Source organism: Ictalurus furcatus, chromosome 22 (genome assembly GCF_023375685.1).
Source record: "Ictalurus furcatus strain D&B chromosome 22, Billie_1.0, whole genome shotgun sequence".
Classification (NCBI taxonomy): domain Eukaryota; kingdom Metazoa; phylum Chordata; class Actinopteri; order Siluriformes; family Ictaluridae; genus Ictalurus; species Ictalurus furcatus.
The window spans coordinates 16,636,134-16,657,921 of record NC_071276.1 but is presented as its reverse complement, the minus strand read 5'-3'; the positions used below and the strand labels follow the sequence as shown (position 1 = coordinate 16,657,921).

Below are 21,788 nucleotides of genomic sequence, written 5' to 3'. Positions count from 1 at the left end.
TTTTTTTCAGCAGGGATTATTATAAAAGCCCTAAACCTAGTTCAGTTTGTCCCTCTGGGATAACAAATAAAGGTAGAGCTTTACAAGACACTGCTTTCCTTTCGGAAAAGGTTTCAGGAAGAACACTTTTGCTCAAACCTTTATTCATCCAAATTATCCTTAAAGCAAAGTTATTATTGAAATTCATTTTAGAGTTAAAGGGGTCCCTGGCTGCAAAAAGTTTGAAAATCCTGCTCGAGCAAAAAAAAATTTTCTGAGTGTTTATTTTAAGGTTTTTTCTTAAAGTGTATATGTGTGTAATTTTTAACTGACACCTACTGAGCCTAACAATCACATCATTAACACAGGGCCAGAACTCTGTAGTTGTACAGTGTTAATAATTGCTTAGGTTATGTGGACTGAGACCAGATCCATCAGTAATTAAAGGGAACAATCACACACACACAGTTTACTGGCAAAAGTACTTCCTTGTGAGTATTTATTTCCTTTTTTTTTATTTTTTACATTTACACTACTAGGTGTTTCTTAAATATTTTCAGTATATCCAATAATTCATCTTCAGTAAGAACTCCAGTGGGTTTGGAGCCTATCCCGGGAACATGGCACGGAACGGGGACACACCCTGGACAGGACACTGTTCCTTTTGCACACACTCATTCACATCTAGGGTTAACTTAGCATAGCCAATTCACCTAGCCGCATGTTTTTAGGACGTGGGAGGAAACCGGAGAATCCAGAGGAAACCCCCACACAGACACAGGCGAGAACACGGGGACCTTGGAGCTGTGAGACAATGCGGATTTTAATATTAGTTTCTTCACCGGCTCTTTACAGAACCACAATTTAGGGTTATATTTCACATAATTATCAGGACACTAGGCTATAAATACCACCATTCACCTGAAATTCTAACAGGAGAGAAAGAAAAGAAATTAACATGTTTATTCAAATATGTTTGGAAGTTATTATGAGTAGAAAGTGAGAAGGTACAGTACATGTAAAAGAACTGGCCATGTTTGACTTGCACTAATTATTTTAACCACCAATTACATTGAACCACCTTGAAAAACGATGGCCTACTACAGCAGCAGTTATGTATGGAATTTACGATAAATTGCAACAAATGAGACCTGCAAATGAGACATGTGGTTATCGTTTATTTAATATTCCGACTGAATATTAGATTTCAACTTCCGTGTTACTGAATGCAAATGAAATGCAGATGTAATACTTTCCAGGAAAAGGTTTCCAAAATATATCCACTGGCTTTTCCTTACAGAAACCTGAATCAATTCTAAATGACCGATGTTATCATTAAATTACGTATTAACGACATACAAAAACAGTGTGGAATCAAAGTTATTCGTCGATATAAAGTAGAAAAGTGTATAAACCCTTTAAAACAGGCACGACAGCACGTAGAAAAGTTCAAGTGGAATGAACAAGCCGGTCGGTTCAGTTCAGTACACGTGAAAAAGAATCCAGTTGTGTGTATTGGCAGTGTTTGTATTACAACAAAATAAGGCACAAAAGTGTGAGATATGCGTTACACATGGGTTAAGTGTTCTGGATTCACGTCCTCTAATAATACAAACATCAACAAGCTACTAATTTCCCTTAGAACGCTGCATCCAGTCAATAATGAACCGATTTGTTTCAGCATCAGAAAGTAATTCACCACAGGCTGTTCAATGGTAATAAAAACTCAGAATACATGATGTTCAATATTATAAATGTTAACTCTGCTCAAAAACAATTCGCGTGAGATGAGACAAACTGTACCCAACTGCGAAAAAAGAAAAAAGAAAAAAAAGAAGTGTGTTTTGTTGATACACATAACATTATACATCGGTAAAGCAGGATATTAGTTTGATCTAAACATGTCTGATTACATCTCCAGTGAAGTCATGAAGTATTACTGGTCTGATGGGAAATGTGAGATCAGACGGATTAAGTTTCCACATTATGCAAGGCGCACACAATGACTGTAAAGACTAACAGCAGAGAGATAACTGATAGCCAAATCAAAGCACGTCACAGTCAAATACATGCACTCCTGATCTAAGGGTTTTCAACGTCATGACGCGACACATGGCAGGAAAGCACCCAAGAGAAAAGCATCCAAACCTCGTGTTCAGTCACATATTTAACAGGTTCTACGACAATTCGGCTGTGACGTTACAAAAATAACGTTTCTGAAATGTTCTGAAAACATTGGCGGGGATAACGATTTTCTCACACAACGTTTAAAGTTGGACAGAACTTTACTTGACTAAAAAACATTGCAGGAACATTTAGAAAAGGTTCTCGGGGAAACTCGTCATAGAAATCGAATGCTCTTAAGGTGAAAGTGGTGCAACAGAAAAGCATTCGTCAGGAGATTGTAAATTCGAACCCTGACAACGCTACGACCATCCATGGCCGTGATCTCAGGGTGGGAGGGATGGCATGCTTTCTCACGAGTGTCGATCACAGTGACACTAACCAATCAAGGGCGTCCACGAGCTCTAGTATGCGGAAGAGGGCAGATAGTGCTTTCCTCCGAGTGTGTTACGCTGCCCTGTGATGCAGCATGAGCAGCAGTTTGAAACAATGCTGTTGGCTGGTTTTCACATATCTCAGAAACGTGCTAGTCTTCACGCTTCCTTGTTGGTAGCTAAGCTGTCGTATGATAGGGGAGATGGGTGGGAATTTGCAGGTGAGCAAATTGGAGAGAAAAAAATGAAATGGAAGTTTAAAAAAAAAAAAACATTCTACTATCCTAAAATTTTAAGGGTTCAAATCTACTCATCAATAACTCAACGAAGAAAATATAGGCTGATCGGCTGCATGAATCTCCAGAGTGGGCTGGAAAGAAATCAGCCCCATAATGGATTTCTTCATACCCTTCGGTGTATTTTTCTTACAACTAATATCGGTGCTGTTGCTGGTTCTACAAAAATCTGAAATATATCGCTTAACGACATTTGTTAACCAGGAAATAATCTGGTATGGATGCCAAAAACGAAAAACCTCTATTCATGTCGTTTTATCCTTGAAACACAATAGAGGTTAGCACTGCTAGTCCATTTATACCAGTAACCATGGCAACCACTGTCATTACCGAGACAGATACAAGATCATTGAATTATTCAATTATTCACATACAAAATGCACGTTATCAGTTTTTAAAAAATAAAAAGCACACATACATCACTCCAAAATGTCCGATCGCTGTTGCAAACTGCAATGCTGAGCAGAACAACAGTAAAGACACGTTTCTGAGGCAGATAGAAGATATTGTAAGTCAGTTATTCATAGTCACACCCAAGATTGTTAAAACAGATTAAAAATGAAAATGTGAAAGAAAATCACTGCACGTCACGCTCCTCAGCATTTTCTATAGACCAAAATCACTAAATCAACACTTTCTCCTTCCTCATCTCGCTATATAGTTAGCTCTATTTTTAGCCTGCTTGCGTTAAAGCCATGGTCCAGTCATATTAGTTCCATGTCACAAGGCTTTCAAATATTCATGACATCTGAACAGACGGTAACGTGAGACGGCCCAGCGCATGCAGGACCTGTGGCCCGACAGCAAGCCGGCCTGGCTGCAAGTTAATATTCCTCAAACACAAACAAACTAGTCTTTGGAGGAACCAACATGTTTGGAGGAACAGTTTTTCCAGGCTTGGACTCAAAAAGTCTGTCTTAGTCTGGAATTAGAATAAATTAAAGTCTGGAAAACTGACCACGTTAATCACCGTAACACTGTTTTCAATGAGGAAAAGGGATTAAAGTTGTTGTCTGTAAAGTTTAGAAGTGCTTCTAGGCCTGTAATAATCAAAGTTTAAAAAATACTTTCAGAAAACTGGAGTTTGCAATACTGAATATTGTTACATAATAGATTTTGCTAGGGTTTCCGCCCTAAAAAAATTGAAGACTTGGTTACATTTTTCTGGCCCTGAAATTAGCTCCTCCACTTTCATTTACAAGGAAACTCAAAAATCATATGTAGTTTTAACAGAGGAGGTGGGGTTTATGAATATTTTTGTTGCAACTGCAGTTCAGTTCACAGGCCAAAAAAAAAAGCTCTAAAAATTACAAACAGCCCCTTTAAGTTAAATTATATTAATTATATTAATTATATACATACACACTAAAGGAGATTACATACACAAAGAACTCCTGGCTAAGTTAGACTCCTGCAAAAATGTTGGGTTTTTTTGGCACTAAAAGGCTAGCTAACAGTTCATGTCATTAACAAATGCATATTAAAACATTTTTAAAAAATTATGCAAAAACACTGACTGACGTTCTTAAGAAGACAAAAAAAAAAAAAAAGTGTGCATTTTATCTTCAAAAGCATGACGTTTTGACCAATACAGGCTGGTGTGCCCTACAACGTTATACTGCTTTGTAACAGCTATAAATAAAGGTAAAAATAAAAGAAGCTAAAATAAAAAACACAGGCTGGCAAATCATAACATCTTAACAGAAAACTGAACCCAACACTTTGCTAATGTCACGAAAATAACTTCACAACTATAGAATTAAATTTGTGCTAAAAGTATTGAACGCAACTTTTCAAGAAACGAACAGAAAAAAAATACGATGAGAAAGGAGAAAAACTCTCTGAGACTGAATACTGTGAACTCCGTGGCAAAAACGTAACCTGTTCTTCAAATAAACAGCGTCCCTTTGTTAACAGTTTTCTAATCTTCATTTCCGCTAATCACAGTTTACAAATGCGCTGCCAGAGTTTTCATTTACGCTCTGCAAGTTTACGGTCGCCATTCAGGCACATCTCTCACGTGTGGGCGGGGCTTAACAGCGATTTACTCTGATTGGCTAGTGAGATTTGGATCAACAGCTCGAGTAACCAGCTGAATGGGAGGAGGATGATGATGATGATGAAGACTCCTGAGAGCTCATCTTGGAAAAAATTGTCATATGAGACTACCCAAACCTCAAATATTAAATTACCAACTAATATACTGACTAAGTAAGTAAATAATTTCCACTACAAAGTACAAACACTTATAACTATGCAGAGAACTGAAGGCTCTACTTCCAGGTCAAGGAGCTGTCGCTCCAAATCTCACTAGCCAATGAGAATGAATCGCTGTTAAGCCCCACCCACACGTAAGATTTGTGCCAGAATGGTGAACGCAACCTTGCGGAGCGTAAATGGAAAGTTGGAAAGCGTAAACGAAAACGCATTCGTAAACCATGATTAGCGAAAAGGAAGCTTAGAAAACTGTTAAAGAACGCTGTTTATTCGAAGAGCGTGCCACCGAGTTCACCGTTTTCAGTTTCAGAGTGTTTCTCTTTTCTCTCATTGTATATTTTTGCTCATTTCTTGAAAAGTTACGTTCAATACTTTTGGCACAAATTTAATTCCATACGCAACCGATGCGTTCACACTTTGCGCTGTTTTTAAACAGAGAACAGTGATCCCTAAGAACGGTTCCTTTTTGGAACAATAAGCACCTGGGACATCATAAACAGTCAATATGTCAAGGCAAAGCTAAGTTTGGAAAAAAATAAAAATTAAAAATTAAATTAAAAAAAAGGATGATGCCTCTTGACTGAGATTCAAAAATGGTGACAATCTTACAGATTTATGCATGTAAAAATGGTATAATAGAAAACAAGGCTGTAAAAAATGTCAAATAAACGGCATCACTTTTTAGCATTAAAAAACAAACAAAAAAAAAACACTGTTTGTCTGATATTAAGAACTACACTGGCATCATTTCGCTCCTCGACGACCTTAAGCATAAAAGTATGACACTGAGCAATATGATGCCTCGATGTTAGATACAGTGAGATGGCAAAGAGATAATCAGCCCTCTATTGGTCTGCGCTAACACTCCTGTCTCTCTCACACTTGCCCTGCTGTGATCTCTGAGAGTAGAAGGTCCCGAGGCTCGCGCAGGAACACCAGCAGCACGGTGATGTTGTCGCTGGAGCCCGCAGCTTTAGCCTGAGCCACAAGGCTCTGAGCGACGTCCTCCCCCGAGCCACCAGCCTCACGCAGGGCCTCCAGCACCAGAGCAGGAACGTCAGCTGGCCGCAAAACATCGAAGAAACCGTCACAGGCCAACAGGACGTAGTCCTCATCTCCATTCAGCTGAACCGAGGAGCAGTCTGCCGCGTTGGACACGTACGGCTTCTGATCGAAATCACCTGAAGGTCAGAGACGGAAAAAACAAATGAGGAATAAAACATGACCGTGCGTACTGCTACGGTACAGTATATATATATATATATATATATATATATATATATATATATATATATATATATATATATATATTTTTTTTTTTAACTCCAAAGCTTGTTGGAAATAACATACAAAAGAAATGACATCAGTAGATGTCAGTAACAATGCACTGACATCTACAAATAACTTACAGTGACAGCGAGTGAGTGACCTAAAAATGAGGTAATTCTCTCAATTCCAGTCAGATCACTCAGACATTAAAAAAAAACAAAAAAAACTGACGTCGTTATCGTGGTAACTCACCTATCGCCCGGGAAACGGCATATGTCCCGTTAACACGCCAGCAGCCCATGAAAGCAATGCAGCCACCCAGATCCTCTATTCTCTTCTTCTCGTCCTGCACAGACAGGGGAGCATCAGAGACCACCAGGAGCATGCAGAAATCATAACCAGCTAGGAGAAGTAAATGTATACTAACGTCTTTACATTCTACACTAACTAAAGCTTATCCAAAATAATAACGAGAAAACCTGGAGCGTCTAAAAGATCGCACTTTTTCTGTGAAAACGCTCCGCTTTCACACGCCGATTACAGGTGCTATTAAAAGGAATAATATTTTAGCCAAGATAAAAAAGTTAAAGCATAGTTAAAAGGCCGTGTAAAAAGTGCATGAATTGGATGACTTGGTAAGATTGTTCTCCCACAGATTCGGCTAAAAGAAGGCTAAACACATGAAATCACTTAAGGTGAAGAAAACCGATCCTTTCAGCACCCATTTTAGCCTCCTCTTAACAAATCCAAGAAAAATAAATCTTCGTCCATTTCGTGCACTTAACGGTCTCTTAAGGATTAACTTCAAAATTAAAAGAGCAGTAATCTCCATTTCTGGAACATTCCCTTCAGCAAGATTGAGCAAAAGTACACTTAAAGAAAACAAACAAAAAAAAAAACACAAACATTTTTTTCTTTTTCGTCTACTTTGGTGGGATAAAATATCCGTTTGGGACGTTTTGTTCATGAGAAATAGAAGAGGGAAAAGGCAAATGTCCAGAATGCAACTAACTACAGTCTTATATACCACTAATATAGTGGGAATTGACTTCAATCCAGTTAGCTTTTCATTGCTGTGCCCTTTAAGTTTTTTATACATTTTTTTTAATCCCATTTATTCATATTTTCAGACGTTGCATATGGAAGACAGGTTTTTGGTCCACTTTTGTATTTCTTTAGCAAGGTTACAATAACTACGTGCCCCTTTTTCCACCGAAAGGGACGTCAGACGTAACACAGCCGATGTATAAACACGTTTAGTGCCGTTAGAATGCATTACATAAACTGTTTGATTAGCTGATTAATGTACTTGGAAGTGTGTTTTCCTGATTACAGAAAGTTTGAGCCACACAGTAAGAGCCTCTAGCCTACGATTAGGTTCAATTCATGTAGCATTTTTTATATTAAGAAAGTAAAGTCATCATTTACCCCAAAATTTGCAATAATTTTCATGCCATAGGCGATTATCTCCTAAATAGGTCGTGTTCATTCATGCAACATACTTTAAGACACTTCAACTTATATATACATCAATGAAAAGAAAAGTGTGTAAATGTTTTGATTTCTTTTGTAATTTCACTTTGGCTATCTTCCTGTAAAGATTGTATTGTGTAAGGTGGCAGTTTATCGAACATGGAAGCAAAGGACCCGTCCATACGTAGATGGATTTTTTTAAACATTAAAAAAAAAAAGTATGGTTTTTCCTCTGCATTTTGGTCATGCTGGTGTTTCTTCTCCTCTCCCCTTCTCTGCTGCTCAGTATCTTGAGGTGTTTGACATAGCAGCGTATGGAATATTAATCGCCGTGCTCATGTGAGCGTTTTCGAATCATTTTTGCGTTTTAGTGTGGATAAACCCTCACTGTCCACTTTAATAGGAACACCTATACACTTGCTCATTTATGCAGTTATCCAATCAGCCAATCACGTGGCAGCAGGACAATGCATAAAATCATGCAGATACACGTCGAGAGCTTCAGTTCATTTTCACATCAAATATCAGAACGAAGAAAAAAGTGTGATGTCAATTAAGGTGAAGAGGAATTTCACTTTTCAGCACGACAACGACCCGAAGCAAACCTCCAGATCAACAAGGGAATGGCTTCACCAAAACAAGTTCATGGTTTTGGAATGGCCCAGCTAGACTCCAGACTTAAATCCAATCAAAAATCTGTGGGGTGACCTGAAGAGGGCCGTGCACAGGAGATGCCCAGCCAATCTGATAGATTTAGAAGGCTTTTACAAGGAAGAATGATTGACTCTTACTCAAAAAGACTGAATGCTGTGATAAAATTGAAAAGTGCTTCAACTAAGTATTATTTTAGGGTTGTGGACACTTATGCAACCAGGTTATTGTACATTTTTTATCCTTCGCCCCCCCCCACCCCGATTTATCCTGGTTTCATTTTTTCATCGCAAAAACCTGCCATTTTAACAGGGGCGTGTAAACGTTTTATATCCACTGTATGACTGGCCGTCCATGATTTGTGTGTCGTACCTCTCTCTCAGGTTTGTGGGGGTCCATGAGGATGACGGGCTCGCCCTTCCTCACCAGCATGGCCTGCGAGTCGCCCAGCCAGGACACAGTCAGCCAATCAGCAGCCAGCAACACGGTCACGCCCGTACTGCCACTCCGCATGCGCTGCACATGCACCACACACACACACACACACACACACACACACACACGTTACACAATCGCAAATTCATAGACTGCAATCAAATCAGAAATGATGCAACCCAGCTCGCTGCACCAAGCATTTGATCTGTTCTCAGAAACAACACTGAGCAGAAAAAACAACAAAAAAAAAAACCAAAACACAGCTTTCTCCATCCAGTGACTAAACTCGAAGCCTTTCATGCAACTTTCTCTGCCTCTCAGTGCGCCCACATTACAGCGGTGCAACCATGCTGACTAATATCTCTACCTGCACGCACACACGCACACACACACGCACACACACACCACAAACTACCCAAAAGCTTCTTACCAAACATCTATCCATACTGTGTGAATATGTGTAGGAGATTTTCTCAGAAATTAAACAAATGTTATCGAAACTTTCCACTGGAATAACACCTGAGGACGAAACCTCTTCTTAAGGCTTGGCCGGGTTCCTATAACGCTTGATGGTTCTGCTCTGAGCACTTTTTATGTTGCATTTATACTTATTCCTTTGGCAGAATATAAAACCTAGCTCTATTTTAGTCCCAGGATTTCAATTCACAACTTTCTGGTCACTGGAACAGAATCTTAACCCATGCTGTACCACCATCTTTTCCACCATATACAATATTGTCATAACTAATATTTAAACTCAATGTCCCATTAATTATATAGTATATTAATAACACTACTAACAGTATTTTAATCATGATCGCTCTGTTAACTCAATACGATCGGGGTTGTTGTATCTAAGCTGCTGTTTTGGTTTTTATTAACTCTGGGGAATTATAATCATGTTTCATTGGCTACTCAGGTGGTATACTTATTACTTTATTAAGCCTATTTGTGTTCAACCTTTCAAAGACCCACACAGTAAATGTGACTAATAACTCACTTCCTACGATTCAGAAATGTGTACATTTAAAGGAATTCAGGTTTCTCAGGTGCAAAGTGAAAGTGAAAGGCTGTTTTCAAACTATTTTGTTCCTAAATCGCCTACATATCTCGGATAAATAACAATAATAATCTTTAATATAGAGCAATATAGTTGTAATTATGATTTTAGCCAACCAGGTAACAGCACAACAACAAAATATTCAAAACTTGCTCATTCAGTTATCAAGGGATGGAAAAAAATTCTATTTAAGTCAAGATGTTTATTTAACATTCATGGAAGGAGTCTCCAGTGTCAGGGCTTTGTAATAGTAAAGCGTTTTCAATTACGTTTATGGTATTTGGCGGACGCCCTTATCCAGAACGACTTATACAATTGCGTGTCGTACAATTCAGACAAAAGGGTTAAGGGCCTTGCTCAGGGGCCCAAAAGCGGCAGGTTGGCAGTGCTGGGATTTGAACTCAAGATCTTGCGATCAAAAGTCCAACGTCTTTACCGCTGAGCTACCGCATCCCATGTTCCGCTACAGGAAAGTCTTCAGGATGTCGCGCTTTGTGTTTTTACTTCAAGAGAAGGCGATGAAAAACGACTCACTATGACTGAACTGATTTATAATCGCACTGTCCGATGGATGGATCAGAGTCTGGTTCGTCTCAGGATTTCTCCCGCTTGTCGGCTCAGCGAGTCTTTCCCTGCCGCCAAATTTATATCCAGATTTCTGTAAAACCGCTTTATGACAATGTCCACTGTAAAAAGTGCTACATAAATAAACTGGAATTAAACTGAATAACTGCTAAAACGTAAGTGATGACAGGAACACTTGTTTCACAGGTGTCCTGCAACGTTAAGTGTAACTAGAAATGGATAAAAAGTATAACCTGGCATTTTCTTAAGAAATAAAGGAATCTCACTGTTGACAAAATGCTGTCATAAGAAGTATAAAACACTTTGGGACGTGTTGTTATTGGAAAATAAATCTCTTCAGGGTGGTAAGAGTGACTCCACTTTGCATTGGCCCACACCACAATACCACATCATTGATTATTTTCCAATAACAGCACGCCCCCAGTGGTTTACTCTTTACTTAAGACACATAAATAGTCTTTATACCTATATAGGAGCTACACCCTAACGTAATACAGGGTGTTATCATGAAATACAGTTCCGTTTCCTCTCCTTCACTCGCTCGTACCTCTCTCCTGGCCTTGATCCTGAACATGTCGTCCGTTTGTATGAAGGACTTCTTAAAGGCTGTGCTGGGGTCACTCTTCAGCACCTCTTGTTGGCTGAGGATGACGTGCAGGTGAGTCGAACTGTAGGTGGCTGCGTCGACTCCTCCGTGACCATCAAACACAGCATAGTACTCACGCTCCACACCGTCCTGTAGGAAAGAAGAAAACGTTCATCAGCAGCATTCTCGGAGTAGATCAAGGATAGACGTCGTATCATTTCTACCAGGCAGCTATATGCCGTGTTACTCGCTATATTTCGAATTTGTAATATAGTTAATAGGTCTTTATTGTTCACATTTACATTAGAGCACAGTGAAATTCTTTTCTTCGCATACCCCAGCATGTTAGGAGGTTGGGGTCAGAGTGCAGGGTCAGCCATGATACAGCGCTCCTGGAGCAGAGAGCCCAACAGTTGGGGCTTGCTGGGGCTTGAACCCCTGACCTTCTGATCAGTAACCCAGAGCCTTAACCACCAACCCACTACTGCTCTAAACCACCACTGCTAGGTGATCAGTCTTACCACGGCTAATATAGTTTCATTCCTAGCTTGACTGCTCCATGACTAGTTTAGTTATCACATTACTTAACCTTTCACTGTTCTTAAAACGGAGAAGTTTCACAACTGAAGCTGCGTTCCATCCCTGCGGCTTTCGATGACATCATCCATCCTACCAGTCCCAGACAACGTTTTCAGAAAGAAACCTTTACAGGTATCACATTCTGTACAACAAACAGCCAGGGAAGGGAAAAGCACAGAGAAACTGTACTTCAGTAAACGTACGGGAACTGTGTCAAAATCATACGGAGCTATAAATCGACTTGAGTGAAAGCAAACAGTGTCCAAATCAAGTATTCAAGAGTAAAAAGTCAGTATTTTTAACTGATGTAAAGATCTGACTGCACGTTCATCATCCCGACCCTGCATGACTAGCTAGTTCGCTATGCGATTAGTGGTATGAGGAAAATATTTTGCTAACTCAAAACAATCCTAAAAATGTTTTGCTTGCTGGTAAGCTAACGTTTAATAAGTACAGTACAGTAACAAAGTAAAATGACTCCACCCATGCAAACGTTTCCCCCACATTTCTACACGTTTTCCTCAAAGCGAAGGAGTTTGTTCTTGCCATATTCATCAAATCTTTTATGATCCTATTAAATTCCGATGTCAGATTCAGATGTCTCGCTCCTGCCTCACAAAAACATCTGCAATCCTTCAGATGTGGCACATCAGTACTTCACACAGGAGTGGACTCGCCTCTAGTAAACCAGACCGAGGTGATAAGACCTAGCACAGTGTGATAAGAAGTCTGAGCCTAACCCCTGACCTGTAACCCAAATAGTTGGTTAAACTCAGGAAGTAACACGTGACGATCCTCCATCTTTCTGCGCGTGTTCCGAATGGCGTGGACAGAACAGAGGCGAGACCGTGAAGACCGAGGCGTCCGATTGGGCAGCTGTTTCTGCCAGGCCACACCCACTTCTTGCAGCTTGTTGATAAACAGACGCTGAACAGGCTCAGACTGCAGCACTGTGGAGAGAAAACTGGATTGACTTTAGAGTTCTTTTTTTTTTAGAATTAGATTTTACGAAACAAGAGAACGAATAGTCTCTATAGAGAACATCTAAAGAATAAAACTGCCAGGCTGTAGTACTCTATAGGAACACTAGAGGGCAGCCATGTTGCATTGTCCACTCCAGTACACTTTTACACTGACAACACGTTCTTAAAAAAAAACCCTAAAGCTGCAAAAAGGGTTGAGATAGATACGTAAAAACGTGTTTGAAAGCCAAAATGCATTGCCACTCACAAACTACTTCTGCTTCAGCCTCCTGCTGCTGTTCAGGGTCCTTAGGGCAATGGAAAGGTGAAAGGTCATCTTTCAGAAGCTCAGTGACCGCAGCATGGCACATCGACGCGCTCAGCCAGCCAGGGGCCTTCCTGCATGCAAACACAGGCACAGGAAAAGCAGACTATTTGAAAGGTGCGTCGTGGAATCGTAATGCGAACTGCAATGTTACTGAAAACATCCAGAGATTTCTTTCATAACCCGGGAGATTATCAGAGTAATGCTAATATTCAGCTTTTATGTCACTCAAACTTGCGGTGTTTGGATGGTATCTTACTGTATAGAATATGACCTACAACAGAATCCAACATAGCTACAATTCATTTAGAGTATTTACATTTTAATCGCTCGGGTTTGTTTATGAATCTGATGAACAATTTTGTCCTTTTCTCATTTCTGAATCGCTCTAATTTTCCAGATTTCACTCCTTCCTTGACTTTTCCTGCTGTTATCATTATACAGTGCAAACGTTTTAATCAAACAATGTCAAAAATGCATCATCGTCTTTCCTCATAACATATCGGGGTCTCTCAATTAACGAGCACTCCTGCTAATCTCCTGGGAATTATACAGGTCATCCCAGGATTTTGACTTGAGTTCACCTTCACACCTTTTCCCCAAGCAATTCCCAGTGAATCCCAGCATTCAAACGTGATATATGCCATTGAGATCCCGCCTTCTTTTCCTCATCCCCTATTCAAACTACTTATACCTTATAAGTGGGTGGGGGCGGAGCTAGTTTGTGGTTCATAAAAATGTAAACAGATACCTGAAGCGTGTGAATGTTGCGTTCACGTCATGTCGGAATTACCGTAATTACTAGATGACAACCCGGAGGTTCTACTCGGAGCTGTTCATGTCCTCGGACTCGGAATTATGCGTCGTTGTTGACGACTGTAAAATAAATACGCTGCGTATGTCTTTTGTTTCTTTTCAGATGTTGCAGCGGTCAGGTGGTACAAGTCAGAGCGCTCCGAAAATTCCTAGATTACAAGTTGTAATTACGAGTTCTACGAGGACGTGAACACTTTTCACAAGTCGGAATCTCGTAATTAAGACACTGGTGTGAACACAGCTTAAGAAACCATATTCGTTGCATTGCAACTATGCAAATCACTGTCTGAAATTATTATCATCATCATCATCAATGTAGAAACACTTAAGAAATTACAAACTGCACCTTTAAAATTTTACCATCCACATTATCCAGCTAAAAAGAGAATCCTGTAGTTGGCCTAGATCCTCTTTTTGCTTCATATAAGGCCCATATTTGTACTTCACTGAGAAGCTGATCAGCGCACTGGAGCATCAAGAGCACTGCTTCCTAAAAACACGGCATTCTGTTTCACTTTATTTTGTCACAGAATAATGAACAAGTTGATCCAGTCCATTCGAAGTTGAATCAGATAAGTGTGGTCGGTGCAACAGTCTGAACACGACCCAGTGCTATGCTAACAGGAAATGATCTCTGATCGAAAGGAAGTGGGTAGAACAATGGTTCTTTCGTGAACAGGAAGTCTGCCATGAGGAATGTACCAGAAACAGAAAGAGTGGGAAATAAACACACACACACACACAGACAGACAGACAGAGAGACAAAGACAGAAAGAGAGAGAGAGAGAGAGAGAAACAAAGAGAGAATGGGAAAGAAAGAAACACACACACACACACACACACACAAACACACACACACACACACACACACACACACACACACACACACAAACAGACTGAGAAAGAGATATAGATAGAAAGAGAGAGGGGAAGAGACCGTGAGAGTGCAGGGGAGAGCAAGAGACAGACAAAGAAAGTCAGAAAGAGAGACAGAGATAGAGGACAAAATAGTTAAAAAATAATAATAAATGAGATAAATGAGACAGAGACAAAAGCGAGAGAGAGTGACAGATTACTATTTTTTATTTTTATTATTCTTATTCCTATTATCATCTTTATTTTATTATTATTCTATTATTATTGTTTTTTACTTCTCCTTTCTTACCTATATTGATGCTTAGGCAATATTGTATGTAAACAATCATGCCAATAAAGTACTTTGAATTGACTAGAGAGAGAGAGAGAGAGAGAGAGAGAGAGAGAGAGAGAGAGAGAGAGAGAGTGAGAGTGACAGATCAAGAGAGCACGACAGATCGAGAGAGACAGAGCACGACAGATCGACAGAGAGCGAGAGCACGACAGATCAACAGAGAGAGAGAGCGAGACAGATCGAGAGAGCGAGCGAGCGAGACAGATCGAGAGAGCGAGCGAGACAGATCGAGAGACAGATCGAGAGAGCGAGCGAGACAGATCGAGAGAGCGAGCGAGACAGATCGAGAGAGCGAGCGAGACAGATCGAGAGAGAGCGAGCGAGACAGATCGAGAGAGAGCGAGCGAGACAGATCGAGAGAGAGCGAGCGCGACAGATCGCGAGAGAGCGAGCGCGACAGATCGAGAGAGAGAGAGAGCGACAGATCGAGAGAGAGAGAGCGACAGATCGAGAGAGAGAGAACGACAGATCGAGAGAGAGAGAACGACAGATCGAGAGAGAGAGAGACTGATAGAATGAGAGAGTGACAGATCGAGAGACAGAGAGAACAACAGGGAGAAAGAGAGAGGTTGACAGAGAGAGAATAGATAGGAAACTACATTTGTACGAGTTTTGCTTTAGATGGGCGAGAGACATGTGCAAGAACAGAGAGAGAGAGCACCAAGTGTGCTAACTTGTACAGCTGCTATCAATAATAAAAAAAAAAAAAGCAAGAGTTAAGGAAAGTGTAGAGGAATTACAGGAATGTGTGAACACTTCTGGTTTGAGAGGGGCAGGTGTGACTCCACACACACACACACACACACAGTAAAAGAAACATGTTCACCACACCGCATGCCTTAGAAAAAAGAAAAACATAACGTACCACGCCGAACACACACAGGACACAAATGGACAGCTGATGCTATTGCTTTTCCTAATGACATGGTGATGAATACAGAACATAACACAACCTGCTTCAGAAATGAAAACAGTTATATATAAACTTCACTCCAGCTGAAAGTGAAATTTCTGTCATAGACAAAAGTGCAAGAATGGCAAACTGCTACAAATGGATTTGAAAGTTCACATCAACATTTGCTGTACGTTGCCACACACGCACACACACACGCACACACACACACACACCATGTAACTCACCTGGAAGACAGCAGCCGGAGCCCCAGGTCCAGGCTTTCACCCTTCACCTCCTCCAGGGTCACAGTGCGGCTGAGTGGATTGAGAGGAAGCGGGTCATCTTGGCCCAGCGGGTTCGCAAACTCCTCCACAAAACTTTTCAGAAAACTCTGAGCTCCGTCCTGCTCGTTCATCCCCACCGCGATCTTGTGAGTCTGATCAAACTGATGACAGGTCCGTCTCTCTCACAGTGGACACTTCTGCAATCTGCCTTGTTCCTGTTCGCACCTAAAAAAAGAAAAAAAAAAAAAAAAAAAAAAAAAATCAACCACACACAAACACAGTCCACATTTTCCACATTCTCTCACTGCCGTCTCACTACAGTGTTTTGTTTGAACAGGTTTAATCCTGCGAGTCCGTGTTTTGATGAGCACACTCGACCGCTGGAATGCAGGCAAAGCTGAAGCGTGTGAGTCAGAGCTGTGTGATACAGAGACAATGCCATTATGAATGCCTCACACGCTTACAGCGATTGCACCAATGCTCTGCAATACCTTGCAACCTATACATGCATCATTTAAAGCTCAAAATCCAAACAGCTAGTGTTTCAATAGGCAAAGCCTTGAACTCTGAACAGATTAGACACATCTGTTCCGGATTTGACATGAGGAGGATAAATGCATACCTCTCTGTCCAGTCATCTTTTAACGTTCTGTTTTTGTCACGAACGTTTGAGAGAATAAATTAAATGAAAAATCTACGATTAATGTCTCTAGCCCCGTAGCTAGTTTCTACAGAGGATCTGCTAAACAAGATGTGCTGGTTCAAGTGTAGAGTCAATCATTGATAATCGCCGGACTAGAGGTTACTGGACCCTGACGTAGTCTGGTTGCAAAATTGCATACAATGCTGTCCTTCTTCAAACGCTCTATTTTAATTCACAGAGAAAGAGGGGCTTGTTTTTCTCTCTTTGACTGCATGAACACAAGCAAATGTGTTTAGTGAGCACTTGTGTTAAATAAGCCACACCCCCCAGTTAACTCTTGGGTTTTATCACTTAAAATCACTTAAAATGGGCGGCTGTGGTTCAGGTGGTAGAGCGGGTTGTCCACTAATCGTAGTGTTGGCGGTTCGATTCCCAGCCCACGTGACTCCACGTACCGAAGTGTCCTTGGGCAAGACACCGAACCCCAAGTTGCTCCCGATGGCAAGTTAGCGCCTTGCATAGCAGCTCTGCTACCATGAGTGTGTGTGTGAATGAAACAGTTTAAAGCGCTTTGGATAAAAGCGCTATATAAGTGCAGACCATTTAAAATTATACATGATCAGAAGAAGGTATTTTTTAAAATTTATTTTAACAATGCAAAGCTCAACAAGGTAAGGACATTATACACGCATACACATGAATGTAAACAATAGAAACAAATCAACACCAAGGGAGGCTACAAATGTAGACTGACATCCAAAAATAAATAAATACATCCATCCATCTTCCATACCGCTTATCCTACACGGGGTCACAGTGGAGCCTGGAGAACTTATCGCAGGGACTTCGGGGAAGGAGGCAGGGGGAAGGGGGGGGCACCGTGGATGGAGTGCCGATCCATCGCAGGGTACAAGCGCACACATTCACAAAGTACGGACAATTTGGAAATGCCACCGCATGTCTTCGGACTGGAGGAGGAAACCGGAGTACCCTGAGGAAACCCCCGAAGAATGCAAACTCTGCACACACAGGGTGGAAGCGGGATTCGAACCACCAACTTTAGAGGTGTGAGTCAAACGTGCTAACCGCTAAGCCACCCAAATAAATACATCAATAAATCAAATCAATTCAATTTGCAGCACAGACTCCATGATTGAACAGCTTTCCTGTTGCATGAGGTAGTTAATGCTTGCATATTCTACACACGTCTTCAAAAGGACAAAACTGGTGTTTAGTATTTAGCACCGTACATCTACGTATATAATACTTTGGCAGTAAAATAATCCAGCAACAAATAATTTATTCATTCTCCCAGTTCTATTTCCTAATTGGTAAACGCAAAAAAACAAAACAAAAAAAAACCATGCATCTTCTAAATGCAGTTCACAAACTCACTGTGGCTTGATGCCTAATTAATAACGTCAGATACAGATCTAGTTTGCTAAAGATTTTGCACGTGACTGCAGTGCCGAAATAAACGCAAAACAATATATACATGTGATTTAGAAAAGGAACAACTTGCGTCAATATACATATTATTGACTACGTTTACATGGACAGCAGTAATCTAATTACTGACCTTATTCTGAATAAGACAGTATTCTGATTAAGGTGTTTACATGAGTCACTTTTAGGATATTCCTTTTATGTTCCTGTTTTACGTGTTATAGATCATAGATCGATTAACAGCAGACGTCGTTACGTCCCCACGCCACGCTGTCCGACGTTCCCTATAGAATTTCACATATCGACGTACAGTTCGTCTTCGTTATGGAACCGTATACAGTTTTGCGTGTTTATATTTTTCATTTTACGAAAATTTCAAGTGGAGTTAATTATTTGTCGTGCTATACGTGTTAATAGACGACTGCTTGATGCCATGGGCTGCATCCGTAAGTACGCGGTTTGGGACGCAGCCGTGCTCTCTTGTTTGCCGTAAAACGGTGGAGCACTGCCGTGTGTGTACGTGTCCTGTAAACTCCTACACGACGTTAAGAGTGTGATTAAGGTGTCTATAATACACGTCGATAATGGGACTAAAACAGGCATACTCCACACGTCTTAATTCGATTTGTGTTTACTTCGAGTATGACTTTGGTCGGATTAAAGTAATCAGAAATCGCTGTATACATGCTAGTTTCTTAATCAGAGTATCGTCTTACTCGGTTAATATCAAAATATTGTTGTCCATGGAAACGTACTGAATGTGTACAGTCGTCTGCAATATCGGTGTCACAGAGATCAATATTATCGCGATGCTAATTGATAAACGATACATTGCACCGCCCTGCTGTGTGTCATCTTCTGCACTGCGTCTCTGTTGTAAATCTCTGCACTTATCTCTATTTTGCAAGTCGTTTCTACAGAACAAACACCAAGCTGATGATTAACCTCTTTTCCCTCTTATTTTAAGTGTTAACGCATTGGAAATGCTCTGCGTTTTTCAGCTGTTTGGTTACAGTTGTATATTCAGAGCTGCAACAGTGTACCAGTGCACGAGCAGGCCTTTTATCAACATCCTGCAAACTTTCATTTCCGGTTCCACAGCGTGTCTGATGAATGCACAGAAAAGCACAGCTTGTTGTACATGTGCACAAACGTGATACATACCTGAGAAACCCCTCAGTCCTTCTCCGACACTCCCTTCTCTCGAATATAAAAGATTTCAGCTCAAATGCGACTCTGCAGGAAGTCGGAGACCGGAAATGAGCAGAAAACACAACGTATACAATCCGCATTGACCGAGTAACAGCCCATCCATGAGTGTGAAGGTCTGATTTGGTTGTGAGATCTGTTTTTGTTGTGGAGGCATCATCAGGAAATCTGCCCCTAGTGGTTGCTTTGCGTCATTACTCCCTTATAATAAATAAAGATTATATTGTTGAATTCTTGAATCTGATTAATCAGAAGGTGTTGCTTAATTTTCTATAACAGCAGCTGCAAACAAAAAAAAAACGTCTACAGGTACAGGGATTTGTATTCGTCTACCATGTTTACATGTAAACAAATTTAAAAAATTAAACGTTATTTAACAGACGTATAATCATTTATATGGTGAAAGAGACGTTTATTTATCATTTATGGAAGAAGTCTCCAGTGTCCGAGCATCATAACAGTGAAGTTTTCCCTCACAACAGCTTCAAACCCTGCTGAGAAAAAAACAACAGAAACATCAAAGAAATTCGAATGGTTTCCACTTCAGATACCATTACAAACCATCAGCTATTAACCATTAAAACCATTACCATTATTGGTCCTTAATGGTATCCACTAGACATATGCCACCAAGATAAGGTAGCAAATGACTAATGTTAGTAAAGACCAACATTACTATTATACTATTATTAGTAGAGACCCACAGGGACCAGTACAGTTTCCATTAAAACCAATACAATTCCCATTATAAGCATTAAACCAATTACAAATTCTATGAGGGTTTCTATTGGGTTTTTTTCAGCATTGAATGCAACGCAGAACATCAGAGAAAGATGTACAAGCTCTTTACAAGTACATTTATGACTCCATTTTTGGTTATTTCTTTCTCAATCAGTTTTACAATCTGAGGTGAGCATGTAAACTGGTAGCTATAATTTTCCCTTACTTATTAGCTACATACATTAGCCGTGCAATAAAAAAGTGACTAAAGCAAACAACAGGTCTCGATTGACCATATTTGAGGTAAGAGGGGTAACTGTGTTCATTTCATTTTTGGCCACGTTATCACTATATTACAAAGTAAACAAAGACCAAGCACATCCCACACTTTATGATATACTTCATATCGTGCTGCTGAGACATTTCAATCTGTATATCATCAGCAAGGACGTTTTTAAGCACGACACAAAGCCTTACCCTGATACAAATCACTGTAACACAAACCCTTGATAAAGGCTTTTATAAAAATGGCGATGAAATTATGATGAAATCTAGTGTTGAATAAATAAATATATTTATTATTAATATTCCACACTAACAGTTCTTCTATAGTCTGGTAACAGTAAGATTTAGTTGCTAAGCAACATAATGGACAATCCTGCTGTAAAAAAAGAAATAATAATAATAATAATAGAAACCCTAATAGAATTTGTAATGGTTTTAATGGGAATTGTACTGGTTTGAATGAAAACTGTAATGGTCCCTGTTGGTCTCTACTGGTAATTTGTTGCCTTTTATTGGTGCCATGTTATGTCTAGTGGATACCATTTAGGACCAAAAATTGATATTTATACGGTAATGGTTTTAATGGTAAACTGATGGTTTGTAGTGGAAACCATTAGAATTGCTGTAATGGTTTCTTGATTGATTAAGGTATTCTAAGGACAGTTCAGTGGCAGTATAACGGTTTTATTGGTTTAAAACCTGCTGCATTAATGCACAACTCAGCTGTGATGTGGTCACAAGTGTGGGTATTTTGAGGATTTCTACAATCATCAGCCAATCAGATTTTAGAACTGAAACTGTCCAGTTATCTTAGGTTATCTTTTAACCATGACTAGCAAAGAGTAAATTCCATCCCATCCTAATGTAGCTTTTCTAATGAACTCGGTTCTGATCTGAGCCACAGATATACTGTAATAGGGTGTTTACTTCTGTTGCATCCTGGAGTCATTACTTTTCTGCACACTGTGACTGGGCACTGCTTATTGTTTGAATGTTCGAGACATTAGGAAGCATCATCAGCAAGCCGAAGATAAAGATGGTTTCCTCTGAGATCAACAGAATGATATTTTTGTGTAATTATACAGATAAACAGTTACATTAGACTAACAGCCCATTACTGCCACCAGCTGTTCACTTTAGGGAATAAAGCAAACTAAAAGTGGCTTAATCACAATGTCAGGTATCATACTGATAATCTCTTTTAAACAATAGACCAGGATGTGTGAGAAGCACAAACAAGAATTTCAACATGTTTCTCTTTGCTGAGAAAAGATGATCCAGTTTCTGTTTGTTGGAGTATTTTTTTCTCAGTACAGGGAAACGTATAGACAGTATCTGTGGTAATCACTTATATGCTACAGGAGC

General features: G+C 40.0%; 1 protein-coding gene across 1 annotated transcript; it reads right to left on the bottom strand.

The window, feature by feature from the left end:
- Positions 1-447: 447 nt before the first annotated feature.
- ppm1f (protein phosphatase, Mg2+/Mn2+ dependent, 1F) lies at positions 448-20,099 on the bottom strand. The gene is made up of 8 exons (XM_053653666.1): positions 19,374-20,099; positions 16,082-16,345; positions 12,859-12,989; positions 12,376-12,578; positions 11,011-11,199; positions 8,756-8,899; positions 6,512-6,605; positions 448-6,171 (listed from the first exon to the last, which is right to left on the bottom strand). Exons 2-8 carry the CDS (start codon positions 16,249-16,251, stop codon positions 5,867-5,869), a joined length of 1,236 nt encoding a protein of 411 aa, XP_053509641.1. The 5' UTR covers positions 16,252-16,345; positions 19,374-20,099; the 3' UTR covers positions 448-5,866.
- Positions 20,100-21,788: the final 1,689 nt, after the last annotated feature.